Raw genomic sequence first — 16,397 nt, 5'->3', positions numbered from 1 at the left:
ACCCTTATCGCGAGTTTTATTTTCACCCGAAAATATTCACAGTTTTTGTTCACCCTATCGCAGAGGGTGGCGAAAAAATGTTTCATGTTCGAAAAAGATTTCACCTTATCGGCAACTCTTTGTTCGGGCGAAATGAACAGCGGGGAAACCGAAATTTGTTCACTTATATTTTACAGGCGAACGAGAGGAAAACAAAATATAAGTGGTTTTTTGTTTTTGAAATTTGATACTCTTATAATTGTATGCACTTTTATTATTAGAAATAAATCAGTAAATAATGCACAATCGGAAGCTGAATGGAAAAAAGTGAAATTCCTGTATTGCTGTAAATTCTATTTTTTATATTTTTGAACATATCAGTCGGCCAAGTTATCCATTGTGGACAAAGTAACGGTTCCAAAATGTTGAGCACCTCACTGAAACAAGATCGGCTAAGACCCACTTCATGGTCCTTTCCGACGCGTTTTCCCTATGCGAAAAAACGAAGACATGTAATCAATTTTACAATTGGTGGAACTCCAAATTTGTGCTTCAATGGTGGCAAGGAGTTGGTAAGAATAACTACCAAATATTAGAATGCCGACTTGTTTAGCCTGTAATATTGGCGAAAGCTAACTGAATAAAACTAACTTATTATTAAAAAGTGCTGAAAATAGTAATTTTTAGCTTACAGTGAATCATTTAGCTCCAAAAGGTTAGAACAGTCCCTTAATTGTCTCCGAATCGCTTTCACATTTATATTCTCCTCGGCCTCAATCAATACCAACCTAAGGGCAATACTAAACATTATTTTATTAATTTTTTATTTATATTTTTGTTGTATTTTAACGAAATATATGATTGGTTACAAAATTTACACAATTGTAAGTAAATTATTTGTTCACTGCCAATTCGCAATAGAGCATCAGCTGTTTCGAAATGAACTTTTGTTCGCCCGAAATTGCCGATAGGCGGAAAAAGTTCACCCGAACAAAAGAAGTGAAGGCGAACACTTTTCCGCGTGAACTTCGCGATAAGGGTGAATTACTTATGTCTGCACTTACAGAGAAAACCAATGTCAGATGTATACTGGAATCCACGTGTAAGGTGTCTCGACAAACCTGGCTTCGCATAAATGAGAGGTTCCTTATTAATATTAATCGTCTCTTCCTAGGTTTATCAATTGGGATATTAACGGGACTATGTCTTATGGGAGTACACAACGAACGCATAGGAATCGCAACTAATGACTTCTGTCCAAGCTTTAGGGGTGGTAAGGAGCTAGAAAGTGTTGACTCAGCTGAAATTGAAGGAAACCTGCGCTTCATTAGACGTAAGGGTATTATCATTCACTGGTTTCACAATGGGCCAACTGGCCTAACTGTGCTCCGCAGCTTTGCATGGTACGGCCAACATAACCTTAGCTACCCGTACATTGCTTACTACTCGCGCAAAAGAGTAGTCAGCATGAACTGGGGCATAAAATGCTAATCATCATAAGACCCGATATGGTGGCCTGCCCAATAGAAGCAATAATCATGTCTATCATAAAACTGAAGAAAATACAACGGCAGGCTGCAGAATTAACAAGATCGCTTACGTTCTGCAAAACTTACGGTAGGAGACTGGCTGATGGGCCGAGATGCAATATGACGGCGGTGGTATCCTCTATGGGCTTACGTGTGGGAACACAAAATCTGACTATTTCTCCCCTTATTTAAAATGTGACAAGAACTGTGAAATGCGTTTCTCCTTGAGTAGTGACTAAAGTTGCGACAGAGTTTGTAAAAAGAACGTAATCTTACTGTCAGAAAAATGTGTTTTCTCGAAAGCATTACAGGGTGCTCCGTCCATCTGTCTCCAAGCGCACTGGCATCTTCGAAGAAGAAGTGGGTATCAGGAAGGCCTGCGATATCGTGCTAGAAAATTCAATTAGTAGGCAAAAGATATGCATTTCCTCCGACACCCAGGCAGTGCTTATGGCACTTAACTCCCCGAGAACATCTTCTAAGCCTATCAAGACTATCAGTGATTGTAATGGAACGGATTGCAGCGCCGGCATCAATCAACCTTGAGTTCCTTATCAAAGTCGGTTCATTGTTCGATAACAATAAGGCAGAGACAGCACTACCCTCACTCACATCAGTTAAAGGGGGCATACGTTACAAGTACAAGTTGATTGACATATTCTTCGGTAGTCTTCACAAAGCTGTAAAACTACTGTCTATAACTAAAAGAGAACTGAGAGTCTGCTATGAAGAAGAAAGAAGCTTTCAGAATCATAGCCACAATAGCAAGGCACTAGCCTCAGGTCCAATAAGCATGCATATTAAAAATCTCCTTCCAATAAGAGGTGCAGAAGTTGCGGCCTTTATGATTTCAGAAAACTGTGGCTCATTTCCTCTGCGAATACCGCACAGGTCCTTGTACAGTAGGCCGGGTCGATTTGTGAAGAGGCAAAAAAATCGCCCATTGCTCTGTGAAAATCATATTCTAGGGATCAAAATAAGAAACTTTGCCGAAGGAACCATACCTCTAAAACGAATTCTGATGCCCCCCCCCCCCCCCCTTTGGGTCGTAGGGGCAAATTTTGAAAAATCCCAATTTGAAATGCCTATGTTTTTATACTCAGTTGAGCAGAGCTCACAGAGTATATTAAGTTTGATTGGATAACGGTTGGTTGTACATATATAAAGGAATCGAGATAGATATAGACTTCCATATATCAAAATAATCAGGATCGAAAAAAACTTGATTGAGCCATGTCCGTCCGTCCGTCCGTTAACAAGATAACTTGAGTAAATTTTGAGGTATCTTGATGAAATTTGGTATGTAGGTTCCTGAGCACTCATTTCAGATCGCTATTTAAAATGAACGATATCGGACTGTAACCACGCCCACTTTTTCGATATCGAAAATTTCGAAAAACCGAAAAAGTGCGATAATTCATTACAAAAGACAGATAAAGCGACGAAACTTGGTAGATGAGTTGATCTTATGACGCAGAATAGAAAACTAGTAAAATTGTGGACAATGGGCGTGGCACCGCTCACTTTTAAAAGAAGGTAATTTAAAATTTTGCAAGCTGTAATTTGGCAGCCGTTGAAGATATCATGATGAAATTTGGCAGGAACGTTACTGCTATTACTATATGTACGCTTAATAAAAATTAGCAAAATCGGAGAAGGACCACGCCCACTTTTAAAAAAAAATTTTTTTAAAGTAAAATTTTAACAAAAAATTTAATATCTTTACAGTATATAAGTAAATTATGTCAACATTCAACTCCAGTAATGATATGGTGCAACAAAATACAAAAATAAAAGAAAATTTCAAAATGGGCGTGGTTCCGCCCTTTTTCATTTAATTTGTCTAGGATTTTAACGCCATAAGTCGAACAAAACTTAACCAGTCCTTTTGAAATTTGGTAGGGCATAGATTTTATGATGCTAACTATTTTCTGTGAAAATGGGCAAAATCGGTTGATGCCACGCCCAGTTTTTATACACAGTCGTCCGTCTGTCCTTCCGCATGGCCGTTAACACGATAACTTGAGCAAAAATCTATATATCTTTAATGAACTTAGTTCACGTGCTTACTTTGAACTCACTTTATCTTGGTATGAAAAATTAACGAAATCCGACTATGACCACGCCCACTTTTTCGATATCGAAAATTACGAAAAATGAAAAAAATGCCATAATTCTATACCAAATACGAAAAAAGGGATGAAACATGGTAAGGTAATTGGATTGTTTTATTGACGCAAAATATAACTTTAGAAAAAACTTTATAAAATGGTTGTGACACCTACCATATTAAGTAGAAGAAAATGAAAAAGTTCTGCAGGGCGAAATAAAAACCCTTAAAATCTTGGCAGGTACTACATATATAAATAAATTAGCGGTATCCAGCAGATGATGTTCTGGGTCACCCTGGTCCACAGTTTGGTCGATATCTGGAAAACGCCTTCACATATACAACTACCACCACTGCCTTTTAAAACTCCCATTAATACTTTTGATACCCATATCGTACAAACTCATTCTAGAGTCACCCCTGGTCCACCTTTATGGCGATATCTCGAAACGGCGTCCACCTATTGAACTAATGATTACTCCCTTTTAAAATACTCATTAACACCTTTCATTTGATACCCATATTGCACAAAAGAATTCTAGAGTCACCCCTGGCCCACCTTTATGGCGATATCTCGAAACGGCGTCCACCTATTGAACTAAGGATTACTCCCTTTTAAAATACTCATTAACACCTTTCATTTGATACCCATATCGTACAAACATATTCTAAAGTCACCCATGGTCCACCTTTGTGGCGATATCTCGAATAGGCGAACACCTATAGAACGAAGGGCCACTCCCTTTTAAAAATACTCATTAACACCTTTCATTTGATACCCATATTGCACAAAAGAATTCTAGAGTCACCCCTGGCCCACCTTTATGGCGATATCTCGAAACGGCGTCCACCTATTGAACTAAGGATTACTCCCTTTTAAAATACTCATTAACACCTTTCATTTGATACCCATATCGTACAAACATATTCTAAAGTCACCCATGGTCCACCTTTGTGGCGATATCTCGAATAGGCGAACACCTATAGAACGAAGGGCCACTCCCTTTTAAAAATACTCATTAACACCTTTCATTTGATACCCATATTGCACAAAAGAATTCTAGAGTCACCCCTGGCCCACCTTTATGGCGATATCTCGAAACGGCGTCCACCTATTGAACTAATGATTACTCCCTTTTAAAATACTCATTAACACCTTTCATTTGATACCCATATTGCACAAAAGAATTCTAGAGTCACCCCTGGCCCACCTTTATGGCGATATCTCGAAACGGCGTCCACCTATTGAACTAAGGATTACTCCCTTTTAAAATACTCATTAACACCTTTCATTTGATACCCATATCGTACAAACATATTCTAAAGTCACCCATGGTACACCTTTGTGGCGATATCTCGAATAGGCGAACACCTATAGAACGAAGGGCCACTCCCTTTTAAAAATACTCATTAACACCTTTCATTTGATACCCATATTGCACAAAAGAATTCTAGAGTCACCCCTGGCCCACCTTTATGGCGATATCTCGAAACGGCGTCCACCTATTGAACTAAGGATTACTCCCTTTTAAAATACTCATTAACATCTTTCTTTTCATACCCATATTGTACAAACAAATTCTAGGGTCACCCCTGGTCCACCTTTATGGCGATATCTCGAAACGGCGTCCACCTATGGAACTAAGGATTACTCCCTTTTAAAATACTCATTAACACCTTTCTTTTGATACCCATATTGTACAAACAAATTCTAGGGTCACCCCTGGTCCACCTTTATGGCGATATCTCGAAACGGCGTCCACCTATGGAACTAAGGATTACTCCCTTTTAAAATACTCATTAACACCTTTCTTTTGATACCCATATTGTACAAACAAATTCTAGGGTCACCCCTGGTCCACCTTTATGGCGATATCTCGAAACGGCGTCCACCTATGGAACCAAGGATTACTCCCTTTTAAAATACTAATTAACACCTTTCATTTCATACCCATATCGTACAAACGCATTCTAGAGTCACCCCTGGTCCACCTTTATGGCGATATCTCGAAAAGGCGACCACCTATACAACAACCACCACTCCCTTTAAAAACCCTCATTAATACCTTTAATTTGATACCCATATCGTACAAACACATTCTAGAGTCACCCCTGGTCCACCTTTATGGCGATATTTCGAAACGGCATCCACATATAGAACTAAGGCCCACTCCCCTTTAAAATACTCATTAACACCAATCGTTTGATGCCCATATTGTACAAACAAATTCTAGGGTCACCCCTAGTCCACCTTTGTGGCGATATCTCGAAACGGCGTCCACCTATGGAACTAAGGCCCACTCCCTTTTAAAACCCTCATTAATACCATTAATTTGATACCCATATCGTACAAACGCATTCTAGAGTCAACCCTGATCCACCTTTATGGCTATATCTCTAAATGGCGTCCACCTATAGAACTATGGCCCACTCCGTCATAAAATACTCTTTAATGCCTTTCATTTGATACACATGTCATACAAACACATTCCAGGGTTTCCCTCGGTTCATTTTCCTACATGGTTATTTTCCCTTATATTCTCACCATAGCTCTCAACTGAGTATGTAATATTCGGTTACACCCGAACTTAACCTTCCTTACTTGTTTCTTTTTGGAGTTTATTTTTCTCTTTAGAAATTTATTTAGTCAGAACATATGTAAATGAAAAAATGAATTTAACTTAGTAATAGAAGAAAATTAAAAAAGATAATTAGAAATTAGCGTTTTTACAACCCCCTTTTAAAACCAAGGCATCACTGTGATACATTTGCATGTCGTAAACATAGTTGTGTGGGTTTTTTATTCAACCGTTTTAAAAAATTAAGGTATCACTGTGACACAATTGCAGATCGTAAAATTGCTTGTGTTGTTTTTTTAAGCCACCACAAGACACAGCAGGTCGAATTGAAATTGCCCCTACCCAAAAGTTCGACCCAAGGGGGGGGGGGGGGGGGGGGCATCAGAATTCGTTTTAGAGGTATGGTTCCTTCAGCAAAGTTTCTTATTTTGATCCCTAGAATACGATTTTCACAGAGCAATGAGCGATTTTTAAATCGACCCGCCCTATTGTACAGAGTTTTGATGTCCGACCTATTATTTCAGTAATTGACGAAGTCCTTCACAGATTTGCATATATCAACAGTGACGTCACTAATACATGAATAAGCCGTTTTTTTGGGCAGCAAATACTTCGTCTCGTAGTCGTTTATGGCAAAAACCATTTTTCGGATCTCAACCCAGGACAAAGAATCTCAACGCATTATTGTTTTTAAGCCGGGATATTGGTAATCTTACTTCTTCACAGTAGGACAGTGGAACGGTTTATCAACTACAACAACTGTTCACCCCATGCCAGAGCAGGAGTTTGCCCGGGTCTTAAAACTTTCGGTCATTCAACGGACTTCTAGAATTTAAACTTATTATACTCATTTCTTGTTTGCTGTAACCTCAAGAAGTTTTAGGGATATGTGGAGGGTGTGGGCAGTTCTTTGTCAGATATAAATTCCGCTCGCTCCGTAACTGGCAGCTTCTGGTACTAGCCGGACTGCGAAAGATTTTTTCCATCACTCGACTTTTCCACTCCGGGACTGGGTATTTAGACATCTCCTAAGACAGGCATGTCTATCGCGGGAACATTCTAAACCCCTAACCCACGGGGGTCGTCGTTCTGCCCAACGCTTCTTTCTTCTGGAGGTCTCTCCACCGTCGTTGCGTTACGGTAACAGCGACATACCCGCTGCTGTTGTTGTAGTATACATAGACACTCCCCGAATTATTTTAGGAACTGTTATCGATGTTGATGATCCTTTGTCTGATACAGATCAGGTAATTTCCGGTTAAAAGCACCTTTAAGGTACTGGTCCGACCATCTCGAAAACGATTTGGTGTGACCACATGAAACCTTCTAGGCCATCCCGCCCTCTCGCCCCTACATCCGTGAGGAACTTGGGGTCGCCAGAACCCCGGCTGTTAAGGAAACAGGATTCACCACGGGTAGGTGAGGTTGACAATTGGATTGGAGAAGCTATATATAGCGCTGGCAACCCCCTGAAATGATTGCGCTACACAACTCCTGAATCAATTTGGTACTACCAGAGCCCATATATTAAGCATTTTAATTTAATATAAATAATTTTTTGTTTCTAAACTTTTTAGTAAGCCAATAAAATCTCGATAATACCTTAAGCATTAAATGAAAAGTGCGCTTAAATGAAAATAAAAATTAGGAAACAAGCTTATAAATTTTTCGGCATATATTTACGTCTTCATTTAAATATTTTGAAATGTATTTTTCTGTAATATCATTCTATTGCTAATAAAGCTTAAATGCTAGGCAAATTGTGAAACTATCCACATAACGCATTTCGAATGCGCTACAGATTATGGAATATATCCGTACCATTTACAACAATTTTTCACATACTTAAGACATAAAATCAATTTCATTAATACCGCACATTAGTTATATAATATTGCGTTTCACACAAGTTTGATGCGCTGCCCGCGTGTGTATGAAGGTTTTGTGTGTTTATGATTTAACCAAAATGCATATAAAATGTATATTTCAAAATGTACATTGAAAATTTACACATTTAATTAACTAACGGTAACAAACATTTTTACCTAACCAAATTATATATTATTTGTAGTATGTATAATAACATTATAAATTTGTTTTTTTATTTTCTTCTTTTAAAACCACCTTTCCGAAAGGAATTACGCATGAATTTCGAAAAGCTTCGCAACCTCATTTAAATCATCGAATTTCTTATTCTGATTAATAATTGTTCGAGCCAAACCAATACGATTGAAGAGGTTCCATAATAAAATGCCTACTATTTTATCATCTTTCATATAAAAAATAACACCACGTCCATAATGGTCTGCATCCTTCGGATCACATTTAACTTTTGGTGCCTCCGGATCCACAATCACTGTATTGGTGCTACCGACGCTGACACCGCTTTTGTCATCGCCTTCGATAATGTTTAAATTATCTGTACGACGATCAGGCGTTGGTGTTGGTAGGGCGAAAACAGCGACTGTGGGCAAAGAAGCATCAACAAGACCAATACCTTCATAGCCGATCTCTGGACCCAAATCGGACCAAAACATACTCTGATGAGCGTAGGGTTTTTCTGTGGAGACAAAAAATATTAGAAAATAAGTATATTTTTTTTAGATATGTATGTATGTAAGTTTCATAGACGAAAGAAATGATCTTGAAGGTATTTCCTAAACAGCTCCGAAGTAATCCCGAATTATTCCGAAATTTTCCCGAATTTATACCGCAACTGTTTCGAAAAAATTGGCGGAATTTCGAAATATTACAGAAATGATCCCAAAATAGCCCGAAGACGATTCCGAATTGAAATCGATCCTCAAAACTATCCAAATTCACAGCATTGAATTATGAAATTATCTGAGCTCGTTATGACATTAAAATCTGAATTCAATCAGGCGGAATTGGGTCACGAAGCTGATTGGGATGTTTCTGTTCCCAGGGGGCGTGACCGCGACCCCTACCTCCAAAAAAAAGCCAGAAGATTCTTGCGGATTCTTCGTGCTGTTCGTGTTAAGTTCCACGAAATATGTGCAGCCGTTGCGGAGCGATTACAAAGGCAATCATCTGGACATCCAGACGACAAACATTCACATTTCTAACATTATTAAGACCATGTTATATACCTACTTGCGACCATTTCTCCTATTTATTATACCTTTCATGAACATGAAATGGTATATGAAGGGCTTAGAATCAAAGGGATCTAAGTAACATCGACGTTGAATTGAGATAATTAAGGTTAATGTAAATTACTTATTGCAATTTTGGGTAAATGCGTTTGAAATGATTCCTGTCTAAATGAATGCAGGTTAGTCAACTAATTCAAAGGATGTTTACTGCAGATGGAAAATAACTGTAAATTTCCAAAAATTATTACAATAAAACTTCGAACGTTGATTGCTCGGCCAAAAGAACATGTAGAATTTTTTCGAGTATGCAGTCTTGTAGCCCGTTTAATTTTAGTATAATAAAGTGCTAAACTTAAGTTCGTAGGAAGTCTCGCTGATTTTTGGCAATTTTTTTTTCTGGATCCAAGCGCACTTAGACCCTTTTGGCTCCAAAAATTGTTGCAATAAAATTTCGAGCGTTGGTTGCTAAGCCAAAAGAACATGCAGATTTTTTTCAAGTATGCAGTTTTGAAGCCCGTTTAATTTTAGTATAATAAAGTGCTAAACTTAAGTTCGTAGGAAGTCTCGCTGATTTTTGGCAATTTTTTTTCTTACGAGGATAAGGACTTTTTCCATATAAAAAAAATTACGTTAAAAAATTCCTATGGGGTATAACTCAAGAAAAAAATTGCCAAAAATTAGGGAAATTTTTTACAAAACTAAGATTAACTTACTTACTGGCTTCAAAATTGCTTACTGAAAGGAGTTCTAAAAATCTTGAGAAAAAAGTTGAAAATTCGGCAAATTTTCGCGAATTTGGCATACATTAGGCATAGTGGCATTATATTAAGTATTTACAGAAAATATACAACGTACAGTTGCAGTTCAGCAAAAATTTCGCTATTTGTAACCCAGATATGCCTAAAGACTTATTAATACAAGGAATCTTTAAATTTTTCTTTAATTACGATACTTAAATAGATATTGGAGCAAATCCGGAAATAAACTTAAAAAGGGATAATTTAAATCGGTTTTATAGGCCGTCCTTTTTTACAGGACACCAAAAATTTTTTGTGGCGATTTTCAGCAACAAAATCGTGTAATTTTGCAAAACTTTAATCACTATCATAATATTTTGTTTATAAACCATTCTATCTTGTCAAAAGTAGTTATTGTTGAAATTTGCATTTTGCATGGTGGACGATTTGGGCTAATTATCGTAATCAGATAAAAGACTGACGTGGGCTTCATCAAGTTCTGCATTTTCATCTTCCTTCTTAGTTTGACTTTTTTTTGTGAATTTTTGATGTTTGTCTCATGGTGAATATTCATATAAAAATCGTGGTGGACAGGTGGAATGTACGGAAGAAGATGGGTCAAGTTTTCCCATTTTAGGTAAGAAATCTTCAACGGAGTTGGGTGTAACGGCTTAAACACATCTTCGTTTAGCACGAAAGATTGTCTTCCGACTTTAAGCGCCGAGCATTTTTCGCTTTGGTTGACGGGAGCATCAAAATTTCTTACTAAGCTATAGCAAAAATAAAAGAAGTTCTCTTTCTTGTATTGAAACCGTACAATCTCACGCCACTTTATTAGCCCTTTTTCAGCATCCTTTTTTCGGTCCATCAATATGCTGTTTAGATAATCGAATGAAACAAAATCTGCATGTTCTTTTGGCCGAGCAATTAAATTTTATTGCTTGGAGGAGCGCACTTAGATCCTTTTGGCTTCAATCATTAATGCAATAAAATTTAGTACGTTTTTGGCCTGGCAAATATATGGCACTAAAATGTCCAAAATGGCTTGGGTCGCATTGCCAACAAATAGACACTATATTAAATATACAAATATGGGTATAACTCAATTTAAAAAAAAATATCACTTAGATCCTTTTGGTTCTGAGCCCTTCATATTAACTTTGGTCCGATGTTTGTAACGTTGAGAAATGTAGAAGATAGACTCACCATTAAGTATACCGAATTGATCAGGGCGACGAACTGAGTTGATATAGCCATGTCCGTCTGTCTGTTTGAACACAAACTAGTCCCTCAAATTTTGAGATATCTCAATGAAATTTGGAACAAGGATGTTTTTTTTGTATTATATTGACATTTATCGGATCCGGTAGGATCGGACCACTATAACATATGAAACCCGGTGATATATATTCTAATATATCATAGAAGATTTCCTATAAAAATCATTTCGATCGGAGCTATATATAATATATATCCCATACAACCGATCGTTCAGATAAGGGGGTTTTTTGCCATTTTTTATTTTATATTTATCTTAAAAATCGTTTAGGTATGTACATCTGTTCACTATATATTTCTTATCTTATACATCCGATTATTTGGAGATTACGAACGGGATAAGATTATTGTTCAGCCCCATTCATGAAAGGTATGAAGTCCTCGGTACAGCAGAAGACAGTACCGTCCTTACTTGTTTTACTTACTTTTGCCAACCATATTTTCACCCGCTAATCTACCCGATACCACAGAATGATCATGGTGTTCAACGCGCCGCCGTCCCAGCAGCGGATCGTAGAAGCAGGACGCATCGCCAGCCTGTTGTAGGTACATAAATAAGCAGATGAATTTTGGATCCCATTGACACAACAATAATGTATATTTAACATACCACAAACAAGTTTCGCCTAGCTTCTAATTCAGCATTAACTACAAAACCACCCAAATCTCGACTGGTCTCCAAACCGGAGGTTGTCGCTATAGCTGTGTTCGGTTCACAGCCCACGCATACAACAACCTTCGCGGATTGTAAAAATAAAATAGATTACAAAAATTAATAGATACTCAAAATAAAAGCTTCTTTGAATGTGAATTACTCACAACATCGGTTAATAAACTTTTGCCATTACTAAGCGTCAACTTGAGTACTGCCTCATCACGTTGCGCCTCTTTAATACTTGTTTGCGGCATAACGCATACACCCATTGATTCAACTTTCGCAGTTGTCCATTTACTTAGATAATCTGGTAATACTCTTGACATATTTCCAGACTCTGGAAATATTTGATAAATTTTCACTTTTTTATCTTTGGCATAATTTGCCAGTGAGCAGGCCAACTCGCTGCCAGTAAAGCCATTCCCCACAATTGTTATAGATTTCTTTTCATCAGCATAACGTTTCAAGCGATCAAAATCATCTGGACTACGATACATCATAACCTTTTCCCTTACGCTTGGTATTGCTTGCGAGAACACATCAAGGTTTTTTGGTGAACATCCTAAAAATAAAATGTAATGTTAGGTGTGTATGCAAATATAAAGATTAGCACTATTTTATTTCGTACCAGTAGCTATTAAGCATTCGTCATAACTAATTTCATAACCATCGCTTAATGTTGCAATATGTTTGGATGGATCGACCTTCTTAACACTAAAACCTTGTGCTACGGCAATGCCACCATTTACTGTTTCCATAAGTTTTTTAGGATCGACGAAGAACTCTTCCGGTTCAAAGTAGAGGCTGTAAATGGATATTAATAGGAAATATTGAACTGCATGAACATCAGGCAAATGAATGTAAAATAAAATTTAAGAACCTACAACAGACTTGACAATATTAATTGTATTATTTATCAGAGAGTAATTTTTAAGTATTTGAGGGATCTTTTAGGTGGGCACGTATCATTAATTGTACGTGTCCCCTAGGCAGAATTTTTCATTAAAATAAGTGGCCCCCCTTTTCTGACATATATGAGACTTTATATCAATTTCGAAGTGAAGTTCAAAACTAAAAAAAGGTAATCGAGAGGAACACACCTCCAAATACATGTTGTTGTAGCGATAAAGACACTCCCCGAAGGTTTTGGGGATTGTTATCGATGTAAATGGATATACATCCGGTTCCAAGCCGGTTCCGTTCCGGTAACAAGCCTCATTAAGGTACCAGCCCGACCCTTTCGGGAATCGACCTTCTATACCTTCAGCCCCAGCGTAACGTTGTTGAGCAATGTTGTTGTTGTATAAACGATAAACACACTCCCTTAAGGCTTTGGGGAGTGTTATCGATATTGATGGTCCTTTGCTGGATATAGATCCGGTACGCTCCGGTAACAAAGCACCTTTAAGGTACTAGCCCGACCATCTCGGGAACGATTTACATGACCACATTAAACCTTCAGGCCATCCCTCCCTCTCCATCCCCTAGTTCCATGAGGAACTTGGGCTCGCCAGAGCCTCACCAGCTAAGCTATATATGTGTATGATACATTCATATCTGTAACAAGATTCGTCTCGCTTAGGTGACATTGACAATTGGGTTGCGAAACCTGTGAATTGCGCTTATCAACCCCTTGAATCCTCTAAATATGTAGGTATTAATATATATTAGTGAAATTATCAGTCTTCCTTCGAGTATTCAAAGAAGCATTTTGGGTTTTGTGACTTTTGTGCAAACATCGACAAAGTTGACTGAACTAAAATCCTTCACGATTACTCAACAAGACTGGGATTCAAGGGGTTGTGTAGCGCACCCTCTCAAGGGGTTGCCAGCGCAATATATAGCTTCTCCAACCCAATTGTCAACCACACCTACACGCGGTTAATAGTCAAGGTTTCAAAGTGGCTGAAACATAAATTGCATCAAGCTTCATTTTTTAAATATGTTTTGTGGTGAGTGATTGGGTTTTCTAGTGGTTAAGGGAAATAATTCACGATTTTTTTTCTCAATACTTTAAAAAAGAACGACAAAAATTAAGCTGCAATTGAATTCTGAATAACTGCGGAATGTAATAGCTTTTTTGGTGGGTAATCCTAAGTATCAAATAAGCCGCAGCCTTCTTTTCAAAAGTTAGGGGATTTGTTCGGATCAGTCCTATTAAAATCATCATGTTGTTGTTATTGTTGGAGCGATAAGGACACTCCCCGAAGGCCTTGGGGAGTGTTATCGAGTTGATGGTCCTTTGCCGGATGCAGATCCGGTACATTCCGATACCAAGCCCGACCATCTCGGGAACGATTTGTTATGACCACATGTGACCTTCTAGGCCATCCCGCCTTCCTACCCCCAGATCCGTGAGGAGTTCGGGGTCTCCAGAGCCTCAGCTGTTAATGAAACAGGATTCGACACGGATAGGTGAGGTTGACAATTGGGTTTGGAGAAGCTATGTATTGCGCTGGCAACCTGAAAGGGCTGCGCTACACAACCCCCTTGAATATGGTATTTTAGACGCCTCTTACGACAGGCATACCTACCGCGGGTATATTCTAACCTCCTAACCCGCTGGGGGTATGAAATCATCATCAATACAGCCTATATGTATGTATACCTCCTTTCGGATCCAGTCCACTGCTTGAAGCGATAGTCTTTTGTAACTTCACCTTTTTCAGCCGTATACCAAAGTTCCTTTGAAAGTGGCGGCCTCATATACGGTTTCCTTTGTTCATTTGTGATCATAAGTACCTAAAATTATTTCCATACATATTACCGCATATATATTTTTACTATTACTTTACAATTCAGGTATTACAAACCTTTGCCCGTGGATCGTTGGATTTTATTGCACGGAATGCTGAAAAAGCGGCTGTTCCACCGCCAATCAATAAATATGGTACATGTTTTGGCAGATCAGCTGAGCTCGCTGGCACTGTAACTATGAAAGGAATGAAAATGAAAATTTCACCTTTTGTTGGTAATAGAAATTTTAATAATTTTACCTGTGGATAATGTTGCTGCTGGTGGCGTGCAATCTGTGTCATCGGTAGTCTTTCGTGTACGCCTCGTTAGTAACCATAAAATCTAGATTTTAAACATAATAACAAATTTGTTAAACTTTTAGACCAAATCAGGCGGTTTGCTGAATGTGTATTATCATAGCTTATATAAGACATTTCCAACCAGTTTTCTTCTTACTGAACGTCGCGCTTTTTATATCAATTATTTTTAGCTTTAAATGCCATTGTCAAACTCTACAACTTAATGCTTAATTTGCTAAGAAATCAATACACATTTTTGCTTACCAAACCACCAAGTCCAAGAGCAGCCAGCAATGCTAAAAGTCTTTTCGTTTTTCTGTTAGCCTCATCATCTCCCATTAGCGAACCTTTACCACCACCATCACGACCGGAACCATCATGACCGGAACCATCACTGCTGGAGCCGCCGGCACCTCCAGGTCCACCAGTACCGCCGCCTTTACCAGCAGCACCATCACTTGACTCGCAAGGCCGTTTATCACAAGTAACTTTTTTTCTTTTACTTACATTGCAGTCTTTTGCTTGGAGTAACTCAGCATTTTTACCACAACTTTTCGCGGTTGCTGTTGCCTGCGATTGAGAAATAGAAAAATTAAATTCCCAATTAAATTTCAAGCTGTATGTATGTTTATGCATATTAAATAATCAATTTGACCGGTTTTTCGCCTATTGTTGATTGAGGCAGGCATGCTTCTTTTCTAGCTAGATTCTCATATTGGGATTTACAAGGTGAGGCTGAGGAGGTATATGTGGAAGATTGTGAGGATGGAGGTTTGGAAGCTGAGCCAGATGTGGGAGCTGAACATGCTGTGTCACCACTATCGTCATTGCCCCCAAAAGATGAATGTTTTTGTGATGTATCTTCGCATGCATGATTATTAGGAAATTTGTTACGCTGCAATTTAGTGCGTGCTTCTAGTGTACGCTTTTTTACCATTTGATACAAGTTGTTGTGGCTACCGCGCATCGGTGTTGTGGCTGCAAGTAGATATGGCATTGTGAGTGTTGTTAATTGTTCATATGCTGCTTTGTTTGTTTTTGTTAATGTATTCACTGCAAGTCCTCGATTATGTGTTGATCTCTGCTGATAACTATTTTGACAACACTCACACAAACTTAACCTCAATTTGGTGTGGCCCGACATCGACGCAACTCCTGTCCGCACATGGGCCAGAAGGTAGGCCTGCCGGCAGAAACGCATATTCAAGCCTAGAAGGCTGCAAATATTCATTCCGATGGAATTGTGAAAAAAGGTTTAATAAATAAATTTTTCAAAACAGAATTAATATGAATGTGACTGAATTTTCCAAGTGACTGCTTCTCTATTCGCTTTGAATGTTCCAACTTTGACAGATTGAAAGCAAGTTTATTTTCTATTT

General features: G+C 38.2%; 1 protein-coding gene across 2 annotated transcripts; it reads right to left on the bottom strand.

The window, feature by feature from the left end:
* Positions 1-7,854: 7,854 nt before the first annotated feature.
* Positions 7,855-16,397, bottom strand: AIF (Apoptosis inducing factor). Of its 2 annotated transcripts, XM_067767389.1 has the most exons (11): positions 16,129-16,397; positions 15,953-15,996; positions 15,283-15,588; positions 14,980-15,061; positions 14,797-14,915; positions 14,592-14,725; positions 12,612-12,787; positions 12,148-12,545; positions 11,939-12,064; positions 11,754-11,865; positions 7,855-8,757 (listed from the first exon to the last, which is right to left on the bottom strand). In XM_067767389.1, the coding sequence occupies exons 1-11, from the start codon at positions 16,247-16,249 to the stop codon at positions 8,336-8,338; spliced, it is 2,040 nt and encodes a 679-aa protein (XP_067623490.1). In that variant the 5' UTR covers positions 16,250-16,397; the 3' UTR covers positions 7,855-8,335. The 2 variants fall into 2 exon arrangements, with proteins under 2 accessions (XP_067623490.1, XP_067623489.1); XM_067767388.1 differs by having other exon boundaries at positions 15,953-16,397.

Source organism: Eurosta solidaginis, chromosome 2 (genome assembly GCF_040869045.1).
Source record: "Eurosta solidaginis isolate ZX-2024a chromosome 2, ASM4086904v1, whole genome shotgun sequence".
Classification (NCBI taxonomy): Eukaryota; Metazoa; Arthropoda; class Insecta; order Diptera; family Tephritidae; genus Eurosta; species Eurosta solidaginis.
Note: the sequence above shows the minus strand (reverse complement) of the source record. Positions and strands in the feature narration are given on the sequence as shown.